This window comes from Eptatretus burgeri, chromosome 18 (genome assembly GCF_056783735.1).
Source record: "Eptatretus burgeri isolate ZD-2024b chromosome 18, Ebu_testis_v1, whole genome shotgun sequence".
Lineage (NCBI taxonomy): Eukaryota > Metazoa > Chordata > Myxini > Myxiniformes > Myxinidae > Eptatretus > Eptatretus burgeri.
In genome coordinates this window covers 3,669,501-3,682,526 of record NC_140978.1, presented here as the reverse complement: position 1 = coordinate 3,682,526, position 13,026 = coordinate 3,669,501, and the positions used below count along the sequence as shown (strand labels likewise).

General features: G+C 46.5%; 1 protein-coding gene across 4 annotated transcripts in view; it reads right to left on the bottom strand.

The window, feature by feature from the left end:
- Nucleotides 1-7,126: 7,126 nt before the first annotated feature.
- Nucleotides 7,127-13,026, bottom strand: part of CCAR1 (cell division cycle and apoptosis regulator 1) — a 199,649-nt gene continuing 193,749 nt past the window's right edge. For all 4 annotated transcript variants that reach the window (XM_085863730.1, XM_085863731.1, XM_085863729.1 and 1 more), the window contains one exon: nucleotides 7,127-11,697. In XM_085863730.1, coding sequence (XP_085719856.1) covers nucleotides 11,623-11,697 — 75 coding nt within the window. In that variant the 3' untranslated portion in view covers nucleotides 7,127-11,622. The remainder of the gene's footprint in view (nucleotides 11,698-13,026) is intronic.

The window sequence follows — 13,026 nt, the reverse complement described above, 5'->3', positions numbered from 1 at the left end:
TGTGTTGAAGAGTTGTGGGTTGTGAGGTGAGTACATGGTGAGTGAGTGCGGCCAGCGGGTCTGTGTGAGTGGAGCGAATGGGGAATGCATGGTGCGATGAGTGATTGGGGGGAGGAGTGACTCCCGCCCAAGGGACCCCGGGGTCAGTGTAGAGTGAGTTAGGGGGTTAGTCAAATTTACAAAATGGAGGTCGTTTTGTTGTTGGTGGGAGTGTAGGCTCGAGACCCATTTGGAGGGGTGCAGGAGCCCTGTTGACGGGCTTGGGAGCGTGGCTGCGAAAGGTGAGTATCGCTGAGTGGGTACCCCGGGCACCAGGCTAGTCGGCCGCGGTAGGCCAAGGGCCCATGGGGGGCCGGGATAGAGTAGTGGGCACGGGTGCGCCTGCTTGGTGCGGGGGCCCGGGGCGCCATTAGCCGCGTGGGCAGTGTTGTGGGCACGGGTGACCCTCGGAAAGGGGCCCGGGAGGCCGGCCTGCCACGTGTGCATTTCAGGGGAGGTGCCATGGGGGGCACTCCCCGGTGTTAGGGAGCTGGTAGGCTCGGAGGCAGTGTAGTGCCCGGGGGTGCCATAGCGGGAGAATCGGCAGAGGGTCGTGCCTGCCAAAGGGAGCCACGTGTCCTAGCCAGGAGACCGTGTGAGGGCACGGAGCGAAAATTGGGGGGCGAGGCCCGAAATTGTGAGGACACCAACACAGGCGACGGGAATCTGGGTTGTTAGAACCAATAGTTTAAGCGAGAGGCGCTTGTTGAAAGCCCCGGGGTAGTTTAACAGTTAAATGGTTAGGGTAGATTAGGAGATGTACCCCTCCGCACCATCCATCCCCTCGCTGTCGTTGTGGGCCGCTGGACCCACTTTGGTTATAGATCGCCGAACTCTGGGGAGGCCATTCTGAGGCTTCGTTGGGCCTCGGCACAGGACGCTAGCTCTCCCTTATTCCCCTCTGGGAAGGGAACGTAGGGGTTGGGAGTAGGCTAGGTGACAGGATAGGTTAGCCGAACAAGGACGATAAAGGGGGTTAGGGGACGATTTATAGTGGGGGAGTAAAAATAAAAACAACAAAAAAAAATAAGTTGGGGCTAAATTGGGGTTTGACAAATTAAGGGAGTGGGTATGTACAGTGACAGGCAAAGGTGATAGGTTGGGAGGGAGACAGGTAGGTAGGTCCGAGCCCGCCTTCCAAGTGGCCAGCACCACCGCACTCCCTCCACCAACCTCCACTGAACGGCAAAGGCTGGCCAACTTCATCGGCTGGCCGTGTTTTGCTTCAAGGCGGAGGCCGGCCAACTTCATCGGCAGCTGTTGTTTTGCTGCAAGGCCTGTGCCATCAGCTGGCCGTGTGTTGCTTCAAGGCCTGTGCCGGCCAGTTCATCTGCTGGCTGTTTTTCTTCAAGGCCTGTGCCGGCCAGTTCATCTGCCGGCTGTGTTTGCCTGCAGCGGCCTTCTTCTGCGGGCTGTGTTTGCCTGCTCACCTTTGCCATGCCATGCCCACTGCCCATGTTCACCAGCCCCGTTCAATTTTTGCTTTCCCCCCCCCCTGTTCATTTCCATGTGCGCCAGGATCCGCAAGGCAACAGTTTGCAAGCTGCGAGAACTGCCCTGTTGGCAGCTACAACACGGGCCTGCAGTGGCGGCCCGTGCACCGTGTTTGCGTTCACTGCATTCAGTTCAAACCGTTCATGCATCCATTCGTTGTGCTCATTGCGTGTGCCACTTGAGCTGGCACGGAGACTGCGTTTGTGCAGCCCAAGCACCGTTGTGGTTCACTGAGTTCAGTTCAAAAGGGAAGGCCTTGGACTGCGTGTGAGCAGCCAGCCACGTTCCCTGTCACCTGCATTGTTTTGAGCCAGAGACTGCATGTGGGCAGCCTGGCTCCCTGCTAACTGCTTTTCTTTTGCAGAGTTCAGTGATCCTGGGCCATGGTTTAGTGTAAAATTTGTAAGTTAAGGTAAGATGTACTGTAAATATGAGTGCGCCCCCGGCATGTATGTCTTAGCGCCGGCAATTTTATTTAAGTCGTCCGTATGAGTGAGTTTGTTTAGGTAGTTACGCAGCCCTCAGGTTATTTATTTTGGGGACACGAATACCATGAATGTCGCACTCAGGGATCCGTAGGTAAAATGTACTAGGGGAAAACTACACATGATGGCACACGAAAATTTGACGACTCGGGACGAGTCTGTAAAAAGGGAAGGGGGTAGTGTTGTGGTTACCAGATTCGCAAACCACCATTCAGGTCCCTTAGGTGAGGTATCTCGGCAAGTGCATGTGTAGTTAGGCCCAAACCCGTTGTCTAGTGGGAATAAATGTTATTCATGCGTGCTGCGACTCTTCAGGATAGCCGTTTTTCTTTTACTATCTTTATTTTGGACCAACCGCCATGATTACCACCACAACCACAACATCAACCACCGACCACAACCACCGCTTCACCACAACCGCCACGACCTTCACGTCACACCTCGCAACCGTAGCATCGCCACCGTTCTTGCCCCGCTGTGGGTACCGGTGTTGGATTCGTGCAGAGCGCGCGTCGAACAGCGTGTACAAAATCACGGATTTTGTGCTTCAAAAACGGATCAAAAACGACACACGCCCACTTTTTGCCGTCCAATCGGTGAGCGAGGGGCGATTTGGCCCCGCCTCCAGAACGATCGATATATGCAAATTTGTGGATCAAAAAGCCTTCACGCCCACTTTTTCTCGGGCCAATGGGGAGCGAGGTGAAAGGTCAAAGGGAGGGGGTCAAAGGCGAAGCTACGGGGGGATAAAAGGACGGTGTTCGTCAGTCAGCAGAACGAGAAGGAGTCGGAACGGAGGGGACGAGTGTGGAAGTCTGGAGCCCGAAGCCTGCAGTAGCTGGAGAAGCTGAAGAGAGTCGAACGAGGAGAGCCCAAAGAAGAGTCCAGGGTGGAGAGTCCAGAGGCGGAGAGGCGGCAGCGGCGAAGGCAGACGAGGGGGTGCTCGCGTCGGTGCCGGGAGCTGCACGCCCGAGGGAGGCCGGCAGCGCGACCTGGCCGAGGTGGAGACGCACACCAGGGATAATAAAGATCCTCTATACCCCGAGCATCAGCAACCCCCTCCTGTTTCCCCCCGCGCTGAGATAGTGCGACCAAGGGGGCCCCGTTCCCACCCCCTACCAGACACCGTCCACGAGGCCCGCGGGTTGCGGCGCCATCGCCGCTCCGCGTCTCATCACCAGACGGGTAGGCGCGACCCGGTCTCGGCCTCAGGCCCGCCTCATCCTTGAGGGTATTTCTTTTCCTTGGTTTTGGGTATGTGTTGTCGGCGCCGTCTGTGAGGTGGAATTGTATAAGTGTTGCCGTGTGCTCGGTAGTCGGTATTAGCTCTGCATTGTTTTCGCTTTTATATTTGCTTTTTGTGTAAATGGAATTGTGTTTTCTTTTTTTTGTGTGCTTTTGGTGGAATTGTATTTGTGTGCTTCCCGTGTGCCGCGAATAAATGTGCTTTATTGTTGAACTGTTCTCCCGCTTCGCTTCGTCTTTTCCCCCATTGAACCCTCATCTTGCTTCACGTAAAGGGTTGGTAGTGGGCTGAGTACGCCCGATAATTAATCGAACCGTCGAGGTCGACGATAACACCGCTCGGTTATTCTGATAGTACGGAACGGGTCGCTTAAGTGGCCCGTGTCCGAAGTCGACCTGCGGCGAGGTGCGATCGCCCGGTCTACCCTCCGCGTGGGTACTTAGGTAGGTCGAATTTGGCGAGCAACCCTATCCCACGCGGGGGCTGATTGGCTCGATCGCGGTGAGACCGAAAGGTCCACCCGTGACTGGTTCCCGGCGTTAGTCCGAGAGGGTCACGACTGGATTGTCCGTCCGGTGGGCGACGTGCCGCGATTCGAGTTACGTGGCCGTTCGCACGCCGGCGGGCGCGAAATCCGCAACAATATATATATCTCTATCTCTATCTCTATCTCTATCATCTCTATCTCTATCATCTCTATCTCTATCTCTATCTCTATCTCTATCTCTATCTCGCACACGCACACGCACACACACACACACACACACACACACACACACACACACACACACACACACACACACACAACCTTTTAAGTTACAAACTCCAAACTGGGTGCAAATACAACTTTGTGTGGGGGTTAACATAGGCTATGTGGCCGTGGCCTCACGCCTGGCTGTGGGTGTGCACGAGGAGGGTGTAAATTCTCTGTAAATGTGCGCCATATGGCATCACGTGGTGGTGGTGGTGGTGGTGGCAGAGGGTATTGCAATTTCCATTTTTCACCTGGGCAACGTTGAGGTGAAAGCACTCTTCGCACAGGTAAATTTGCTCCCCTTCCTTTCTCTCCCCCGCACCCCGAAAAAACGGAGGGACCTGTCATCGTGAGTGAGACATTTCTAGCGGGAAGGGAAATCAGGACGAACGGAGGGGGGGGGGGGGAGCATGTGAGGATGCAGATGGGGAGCGGGAGGTAGTTGGGGTGAGGGTGAGGGGTTAAAGCACTCTATGCATGGGTAAATGTCTTCCCTTCTTTCTCACCCAAAAGTTTTGGCAAATACGACGAATTGGTCTGTCAGCGAAGCATAGGCACTGTGAGTTACGAGTAATGGCAAAGTATTCTAGTTGTTTTCTCTGAGTTGGTGGTGCTATTCTTTTCATTGAAAGCAGTGCACCTGGACCTTGGGTTTTTGGGACTGCCAAATCACTGCACATGCCAGATCAGTTGCTCTTGCCTGAATGGTGGATAGACCTTTTAAACCACTCTAATTTTATCACCAAACGGAGGGCATGCAACACCTGCTGTTGGTAATGGGATGATGTTGTTCATCTCATCTGGAATGTACAATGTCTCTTTCCTTGACAGGATAATAAAAGTGTGAGAAGGTCAGTTTTTGGTGGACCCATTTGGCATGGAGCAATTTGAGTTCCATGCAATGTGCCCTTGCCATCAATTGTTTTCGTTTATATCCTCATCTGTCGATCAAGTTAACAAATCGGTCTATGTCCAAGTTGGGAGGAACAACAGCACCACTGTCATCCGTTGTTTGAAGAGTCTTAATCTGGCAGTGTCAAGGCTTAATGACATCTTGATAGCTTATCGTGTGACAAGCCTGGTGGAACAGCTCTACTAATTGCTTTGAACGAGTGGCCTGATGAAGGGTACTATGAAGCCCAACATGTTTGGGTGTGAGATATTCATCTCCACTTCTTTGTATGCTGCACAAGGCTGTGGGGAAGCATCACTGGCTGAGGGCACGGGTGTGCCGCTGATGCAACGCCCTCTGCTGGTTCGGGCAAGAATTTGGAATTTGGCCATGGTGCCGACGATAGCTTGTCGACTCTTCATGAAGGACACCTTGGGATCTTTAACATCAATCAACGAATGCTGGCAGATGGGATGTCCGTTTAACATCCATCTGAGGGATGGCACCGCGCGCACGCGCGCACGCGCGCACGCGCGCACGCACACACACACACACACACACACACACACACACACACACACACACACACACACACACACACACACACACACACACACACACACACACACACACACACACACACACACACACACCACCCTGCCTGTGAAACACCGAGACAACAGTTTATAGCTGAGTCTTGATTCAAACCAGGACTGGGCAGTTTAAAGGAAAGTGTGCATACGTCTCCGTCATCCAGTCACTCCTTTATGTACACCACATCCTGTGCAATACTGTGTAGCATAAACGTCTCGGTATCTCCTGCTTATCAACCTGCTCTATGTCCTCGTTATCCTCAAGGAGTCGCTGCAGCCTCCTAATATAAAATTCAGAAACATGTATAAACTGGTAGGTGCACATAGTGTTGCCCATACCTCGTGAATGCTAGTCCCTTTAGGTTTTGTTAGCATAACGCAACATAGACCCCAGCTAGAAAGAAATCCCCATCTTCTTCTCTCTGTTATTCTGGAATCGTGAGTTCCACATTTACGGCTCTCTTCAAGGCAGATCCTGGGACATGGCCAAATTTTGTAGCACTTACATGGTGCGCCACTGTGTGCATAGTTTATTGTGGAGCACAACTTCATACAGGTTCTAAACCTGCTTCAAACGTTGAGTATCGTCTGAATTTATTGTCATGTTCAACATTAATCTTTTATTTTACATCTTGTTCATGAAATATACTGCGTTTCCAATTCACAGGATGCGATTGAATGAATCTGTGACTACAGTTGCTTGGTGCTAAACGAGGCAGATGCCCCTGCCAAGGAAAAAGATGAGAGTAGCTTTGCTTTGCTCTCAAGTTTCTTCAGTCCCATTTTCTTTGTTAGTGTAAGAGGGGACTGGCAAGATGCCCTCGACTCCAAGAGGAACACACGCACATGCCTTTAAGCGGTCTGGCGTAGATTTGAATCACAACCCAACTATAAATTTTCATCCCCATGTTTCACAGGAAAGGTGACTCAGATGAACTTTAAAACTGTGAGTGCCATCTGCTGGCATTAGTTGGTGGACGTTAAAGATCTCACGACAACATGAACATAGTGCAAATTCCTGCCTCAAGTACTGCTGAGAAGGCAATGGCAAACCACCTGGTATAACTCTTGCCAAGAAACTGCTTTGGCAGCCTCAATGCTCTCTGTAACAGGGTGTGGTACATCAGAATCAGTGTAGAGGGAACAGCATGTGCCAACAAATTAATGGAGAGAGGCTCTAGGCAAAAACATGAGTGAACCTTTCAATTACTCGCCAAAAGTCATCATTCTGTAACTGCAGTTGTACTCGTCAGACATCATCGACTGTCTTTAATCCATCTTCAGTTGGTCTCATAAGCTTTGGATTCTTGTCCTCTTGACATATGATGGCTCCTTCACCAATGGGGTTTGTCATCTTCCAAGCAGTTAATTCTTCCATGCTTGTAATTAGCATTTACTGCAGTGATAAAAAGGGTGGGCGTACTTTAAAAAAAACTATAAAGAGAAATTCCTTTGAACTTGTGACATCAATACGAAAATTTCATCGAAACATTAGCAACATCTTTATGCATGCCAATTTTGCCATGCCAGGGGTTAAATCTGTAAAAACAATGCAGAAAGGGATCTTTACCCCCATTTTTATAATCAACTCTATTCAGGAATCTCAATTATCGAGGGTAAAAGTACATGTTTTGGGACTTTTATTGACAATTTTCACAATTCGTGACTTACATGGAGTTAAAATGGAAATAAAATGGCCACCAGAATTTGCGATTAGAGGGTTAAAAACTCAAAATTGTGTCTGGTGTACACTCGATTCGAATCACGCAAACCGACATGCATCACGTAAGCACGTTTGGCGGCAGTTAACAAAAAAATGCCACCATGGTTAACTTTTTCTGAAAATTGCCCTAGTCCAAAACAACAAAGGTGATTAATCCCAATGCAACGACGATGGAGTAAATATCTCCACTTAATGTTGATGGGAAGGTTCGAGCTTGCATTCTCCTTTTAGCATCTTGTTACACTTGCCGAAAGCATGGTGTTGGCTTCATGGTTAAGGTGGTTGGCTTAAGATCTTAGGGTCTTGAGTTTGAGCCTGTTGTGCTGTTAAATAACACCAGGTGGTTTGATTCAGCCTGTCATCCTTCCGAGATCGGCAAAATGAGTACCAGCTTACTGGTAACAGGGGCACTGCGCATCAGCAGCACGGTCACGCTTCTGGAAAATAATGCAACCAGCAGCCACAGGCTACATATGAAACAACTCTTGCCAAGTGTGTCTACCCCACCAATCAATGTGATTTTGGAGCTGGACACTCCACCATCGACAGTTTTTGCATCGAGACAGCTGCAGGAAAAATGCAGGGAACAACAAACATCTTTTCATTTAGCATTCGTTGGTGGGCTTTAAACATCCCATGGTGTTCTTCACGAAGAATAGGCAAGCCACCAAGGGCAACATAAATAAATTCCAAATTCCTGCTCTAACCAGCAGAGGGCATTGTATCAGTGGCACAGCCACATCCTTGTGCTGCATACGAACAAACAAGATTTTGACCTCATCGATCTGAAAAAAAGCATTTGATATGGTTAACTAAAGACTTTTCCAGATTATTTTTTTTAAGAATGGATGTCCTCCCACTCTTCCTCAACTCATTCAAGGATTCTACGATGGTATGGAAAGCATCATTTCAACTTGGACAATCTTCAACAAGCTTTCATATTGGAATTGGTGAAGCAACGACTTACGAATTTTCTTCTCTGTGCTCCTAGAGCATGCCATTGGTGACAACCCTTTTGACGTATTACATTATACATCAGGGATTTATCATGCCTGGTGTTGGATTAATGGTTAGATGGTGGGCTTGGGATCCTCGTATCCTGAGTTCAAATTCCACATCGATGTTGAATTAATACCAGGTGGGGTTGACTCTGCCTGTCATTCTTCCGAGGTCGGCAAAATGAGTGCCAGCTTACTGGTATCATGTGTCGGAGTGGCGACTCGTTCAGGATTGTAGCCAATAACCAAGGAGACTGCTTAGGCAACATCAACACTCTGTACAGAGTATAGTCCCAATGGATGGATGGGCTTTATCAGAATACAATTTACCAACACATTCCAGGGTAGTGAGGATTATTCTAGTTGCAGCCTTACTCATAAGGCTGGTCAGCAAAGCGACATCACAAATTAATAAAATGGATTTAGAGGTAAAATAACTGCTTACTGTGGGGATGTAACAGACTTGGAATTGTGCTTTGTTGGGGATCAAAGTGTGCGCAGCTTGGCTTCATCTTCCAACCTCATGGAGAGTTGATAATTTGGGGAACTGCCATTCAAGTTATCAGAGATTAGAGTCGTGATAGAAAACGGTACAACTACCCAAATAAATCGTTTCAAACCAAATTGTTTGGTGGGATTACCAGTTACACACTTATCCTCGGAAATGTTACAATGTTAGCCTCAGTCTTTCAGAAATGTTAGTGTTAAACATTTGAATACACTAAGGAAAATGTACAAAGGAAAAAAAACAAACTACCAGTCATCACTTTCATCTTGTACAACAAATAAATGTTCACACTATTGCTTCAGTTCCCACCCTTGTCAATCAATTATCTTAGTTTTAAAATGTGCAAACAACTAATCTAATTGCAAGATGTTTCTGTCCATCAGATGATAATTGCAAGATGAAAATCTAATTTATCTCATAACTGAGGAAGTTCAGTCATTCAAACTCCTGGGTCTCACTATCAGCCATGATCCTTCTTGGGCAAACCACATTTAAAAGTTGATCTCCAAAGCCAGCTGCCAACGAGGCATCCTCCGTCAAAACAGTCCTTCCTTGACACATGTGAACTCCTATCCAACCACAAGGCCTTCATCTGCAGCTTGATGGAGGCTTGTTCTCCCCTCTGAGCTGGTTCCCCTGCCTCACATCTTGCTCAGCTTGATGCCATGAACATCAAGATTATTGGAATCTCTCGTGATGAAGTTGAGTCTATGGGCCTATCACTTTGCCATCACAGACAGGTCAGTGGTTTCTTTGTCTTCTACCACATCCTTTGTCTTGCACCATCTGCTCTTTCCATGCTTTGTTCCGTTCAACCCCCCCCCCTCTCCTCCTCAAAGGTTTATGCAGGGTTCACAATCAACCCCCTTCTGGTCAAACTACCTAAATCCAGGATTACTGCTCACCTCCACTCATTTGTTTCTCTTTTTTCCCCATGTGTGGAATCAACTTCCACATTCTCTTCAATCTCATTCTTCCCTCCAGGTCTCCAGCACAGCTGTTCACCACCATCTCAGATCGTCCACAATCCAAAACCATGATCCCTTCTATGCTCATTAACCCCCCCCCCCACATTCCTTTCCAAATTTCCAGTTTTCCTTTCTAAGAGTTTGCATCCATCCTGTCCAGCCTAAGTATTCTCTCTTGACACCCCCCCCCACCCAAACACATTTATATGCCTCCATCTTGGCCTTCAACTCTGCTGTTGGTATTTCCACCCTCTCTCTGCTGTTCCTTTTGTCCTGTTGTGCCCTGATCCATTCACTATATTAGTACTAGCTCTTTCACGAGCCTCGACATGTATCCATAAAAGAAGACGAAAGGGCTGGCAGAAAAGGCCAGAGGTATGTGAATCATCTAGTTTGAATTGAAATATTGACTGGACTATAAAATCTGATCCTGGTGTTTCACACACAGGACGACGCATCGGTGTGCATCGTCCATCGGATTGGTGTTAATCCGGAGGACCTGTCTGTTGCCACTGGTGGACATTAAATATCCTACGGTGACTTCTGCAAAGACGAGGTGAGTTAACACCGGAACCTTGGCCAAGTTCCAAATTTTTGCCCCAGCTGACTACTGGGAAAGCAATAGAAAACCACCTAACATAACCCTTGCCCAGGAAGTGCGTCGACAGCACCAATACTCTCCTATAGAGAGTAGAGTGCTTTTGATTGATCAAACCCAAGGAGGAAATTTTGTGGAGTGAAACTACATTAATAAAATAAACAAAAGCTTCAATAAATCATTCATCAATAATAAGGTTTCTATTTTTTTTTAATCCAATGTCCCTGAAATTGTGGGTCCACAGGGATAAAGCAAAATTTCACAGGTAAATGAATGTATGGAACACCTCAAAATTTCTTGACAAAGTTGGGGGAAAGATGTACAAATTTTACTGGAGGTCACAGAGACAGTCACACGTTCATGCAACCTGAACAGGGCTCGTCACAAAATTTGTTTGAAGCACAGCACTGACAGGAGAATTTCTTTCGCTTCTGTCAACTCTTGCTCAATTTTGTGTGGCCAATATCATGTCAACTCACTTCAACAAGTGACTCACAAAATAATTCAGAAGATGAAGAAATACATCTACAGTGACTATTAAGTTAAGGTCAGAGGATATACCCACCATCTATATGTTGCAAAACATTGTGAAACTATTTTGACAAGTAAAACCAAGTATAATTGTTTTGGACATCGACCGAGATACGATAGTGCTTAAACATCTGCACAGGGTGCAGGTGTGTCCGTGGAATATGAAACGGCGAGCAAATGCCGGCTACCAACAAAAAAACTAATAATAATTAAAAAAAATAATTATAATAATAATTGAAGTGAGATACAGTAAATAAATGAGGAAAGCAAACAAATTCCATATCTAGATTTTAAGAAGTCCACAAATAATTATTTTTCTTACATGAGCCTCAAGCTCTGTATGCATATATATATAAAAAAAATTGCTTGCTTAAGTGTTTTTTTCTTTCAAAACGACTGGTGTTGAAGAGTTTGATGCCCAATGCTGTAAAAAAAAAACAAAAAAAAAAAAACAGCAAATTGAAATAAAATACCGCAATTCCTTCAATGTGTGTTCTCTTACCTGTGCACACGTGCAAACACGGTGGAAACAGAGATGCACACAAAATAAATGCAAGCAAAATAAAATTAATAGGAAGGTCATTTGGCAAAGAGCATTTTAACAATAACTATTTGCATCTAAGGAGACAATCAATCACAGCGGTTGAGGCCAAAAATGCAATCTAATAATGGAGTACAGGCTTCATTACCAATAATAACACCGCTAAAGCTGCTCACAAACAACCGGCAGTGACATAAAGTGTGTAAAAACGTCCCTCAGACCCTTGCATCTTCATGAAAAAGAAAAGTATATTTACACCTCTCCACAATTATTCAGCTTCTTTTCTTCACTTTCATCTTGAGATTTGCAGTCATCTTCCACTTTCAACTGCAAAATGACACCAGACATGCAAAGGTGATTCCAAATCACATGTCCACACAATGCATGCACTATACATTTATATTTATTTATTGGTTCACGAGTCAGTAAGTGACCACTATATTCGTTATGGGTATGTCTGTTTGTCCCGGGCATAGCTCTGTGGGTTTTGATCCGATCCTGATAAAATTTGGGTGGAAGGTTTATATCATGATCTGGTTGTGTTTTCCTGAGAATGGGCATGCTGCGCCCATTATGGGCGGAGCCACGCCCAAAAAACATGTGTTTTTAGGGGGTAGCCAATTTCAAGTTACATCTTCTCCGAGGGGGTTTGTCGAATCTGGCAGGGGTTTCGGTATTTGGTTAGTCCAATGGCACCTGCTTAGCCCCATGGAGCTCGATTTTTCATTTTCGTCCCAAGGTCAAGGTCACAAGGTCACGAACTTAGAAAATGTCAAAAAAATCAATAAACTGGGCATCGAGCTCAGAGGGTTTTCAACTGTTTTGAATGAAAGTTGGTATGCAAGTAGTGCTCTTCGAGTACTACAACTTTCATCATTTACATTTTTCCCGATTCCCGCTAGTTTGCCCGTGGCGTCCCCTCGAAGGTCAAAAAATAAAAAGGCAAACCGTGTACATTGCTCGTGAACCATCGCTGTCTCCAGACTTGTACTCTTCTAAAGTCTCTGAATAAACCATTTTTCATCGAGACGTAATCTACATATTAAAGTAGCTGGATTTATCCATCTGTCTGTCTGTTTCTCTTTTTACATCTATTGGTTGGACAACTGGCCTGACTCCACCCACAATTGCACCCAGGTAAGAAAAAAAAAATGTACGTCTGCTATTTTGGTCGCTTCTTTCCGGCCTCAAGTTTACATTTTAAGACTGAACAATGAGTCTTCCATCACAAAATAAAGGTACATTTTGAGGAAAGAAAGGTACGTTTTGATTATCGCAGAGAAAATGACGTGATGCATGTTGTGTAAGGATCAATCAAGGCAACGCTCCACTATACACTGCCCAACGAAAGCTTTCACACAATCAAGAGTACTGCTGAGTTTATGCACATTTAAAAACTGAACAGTGCGTCGCCTATCATGAAAATAAGGTATGCAGAGGAAATAAAATAGTCATGATCGATATTTGAATTCTTGAATAAATAGAAAAAACTCCAACCTGTCCTTTTGGTTTTCACCTGAGGTTTCAAGGTTGAATAGCGTGCAAGTACAGGATTTATAAACAAACTGTATTTCACATGGGCATGGACATGCAATTCACACATTATGTGAAGTAAATAAACCTACTCGGGGTGGCAGGAATCGAAAGCACGTTTTA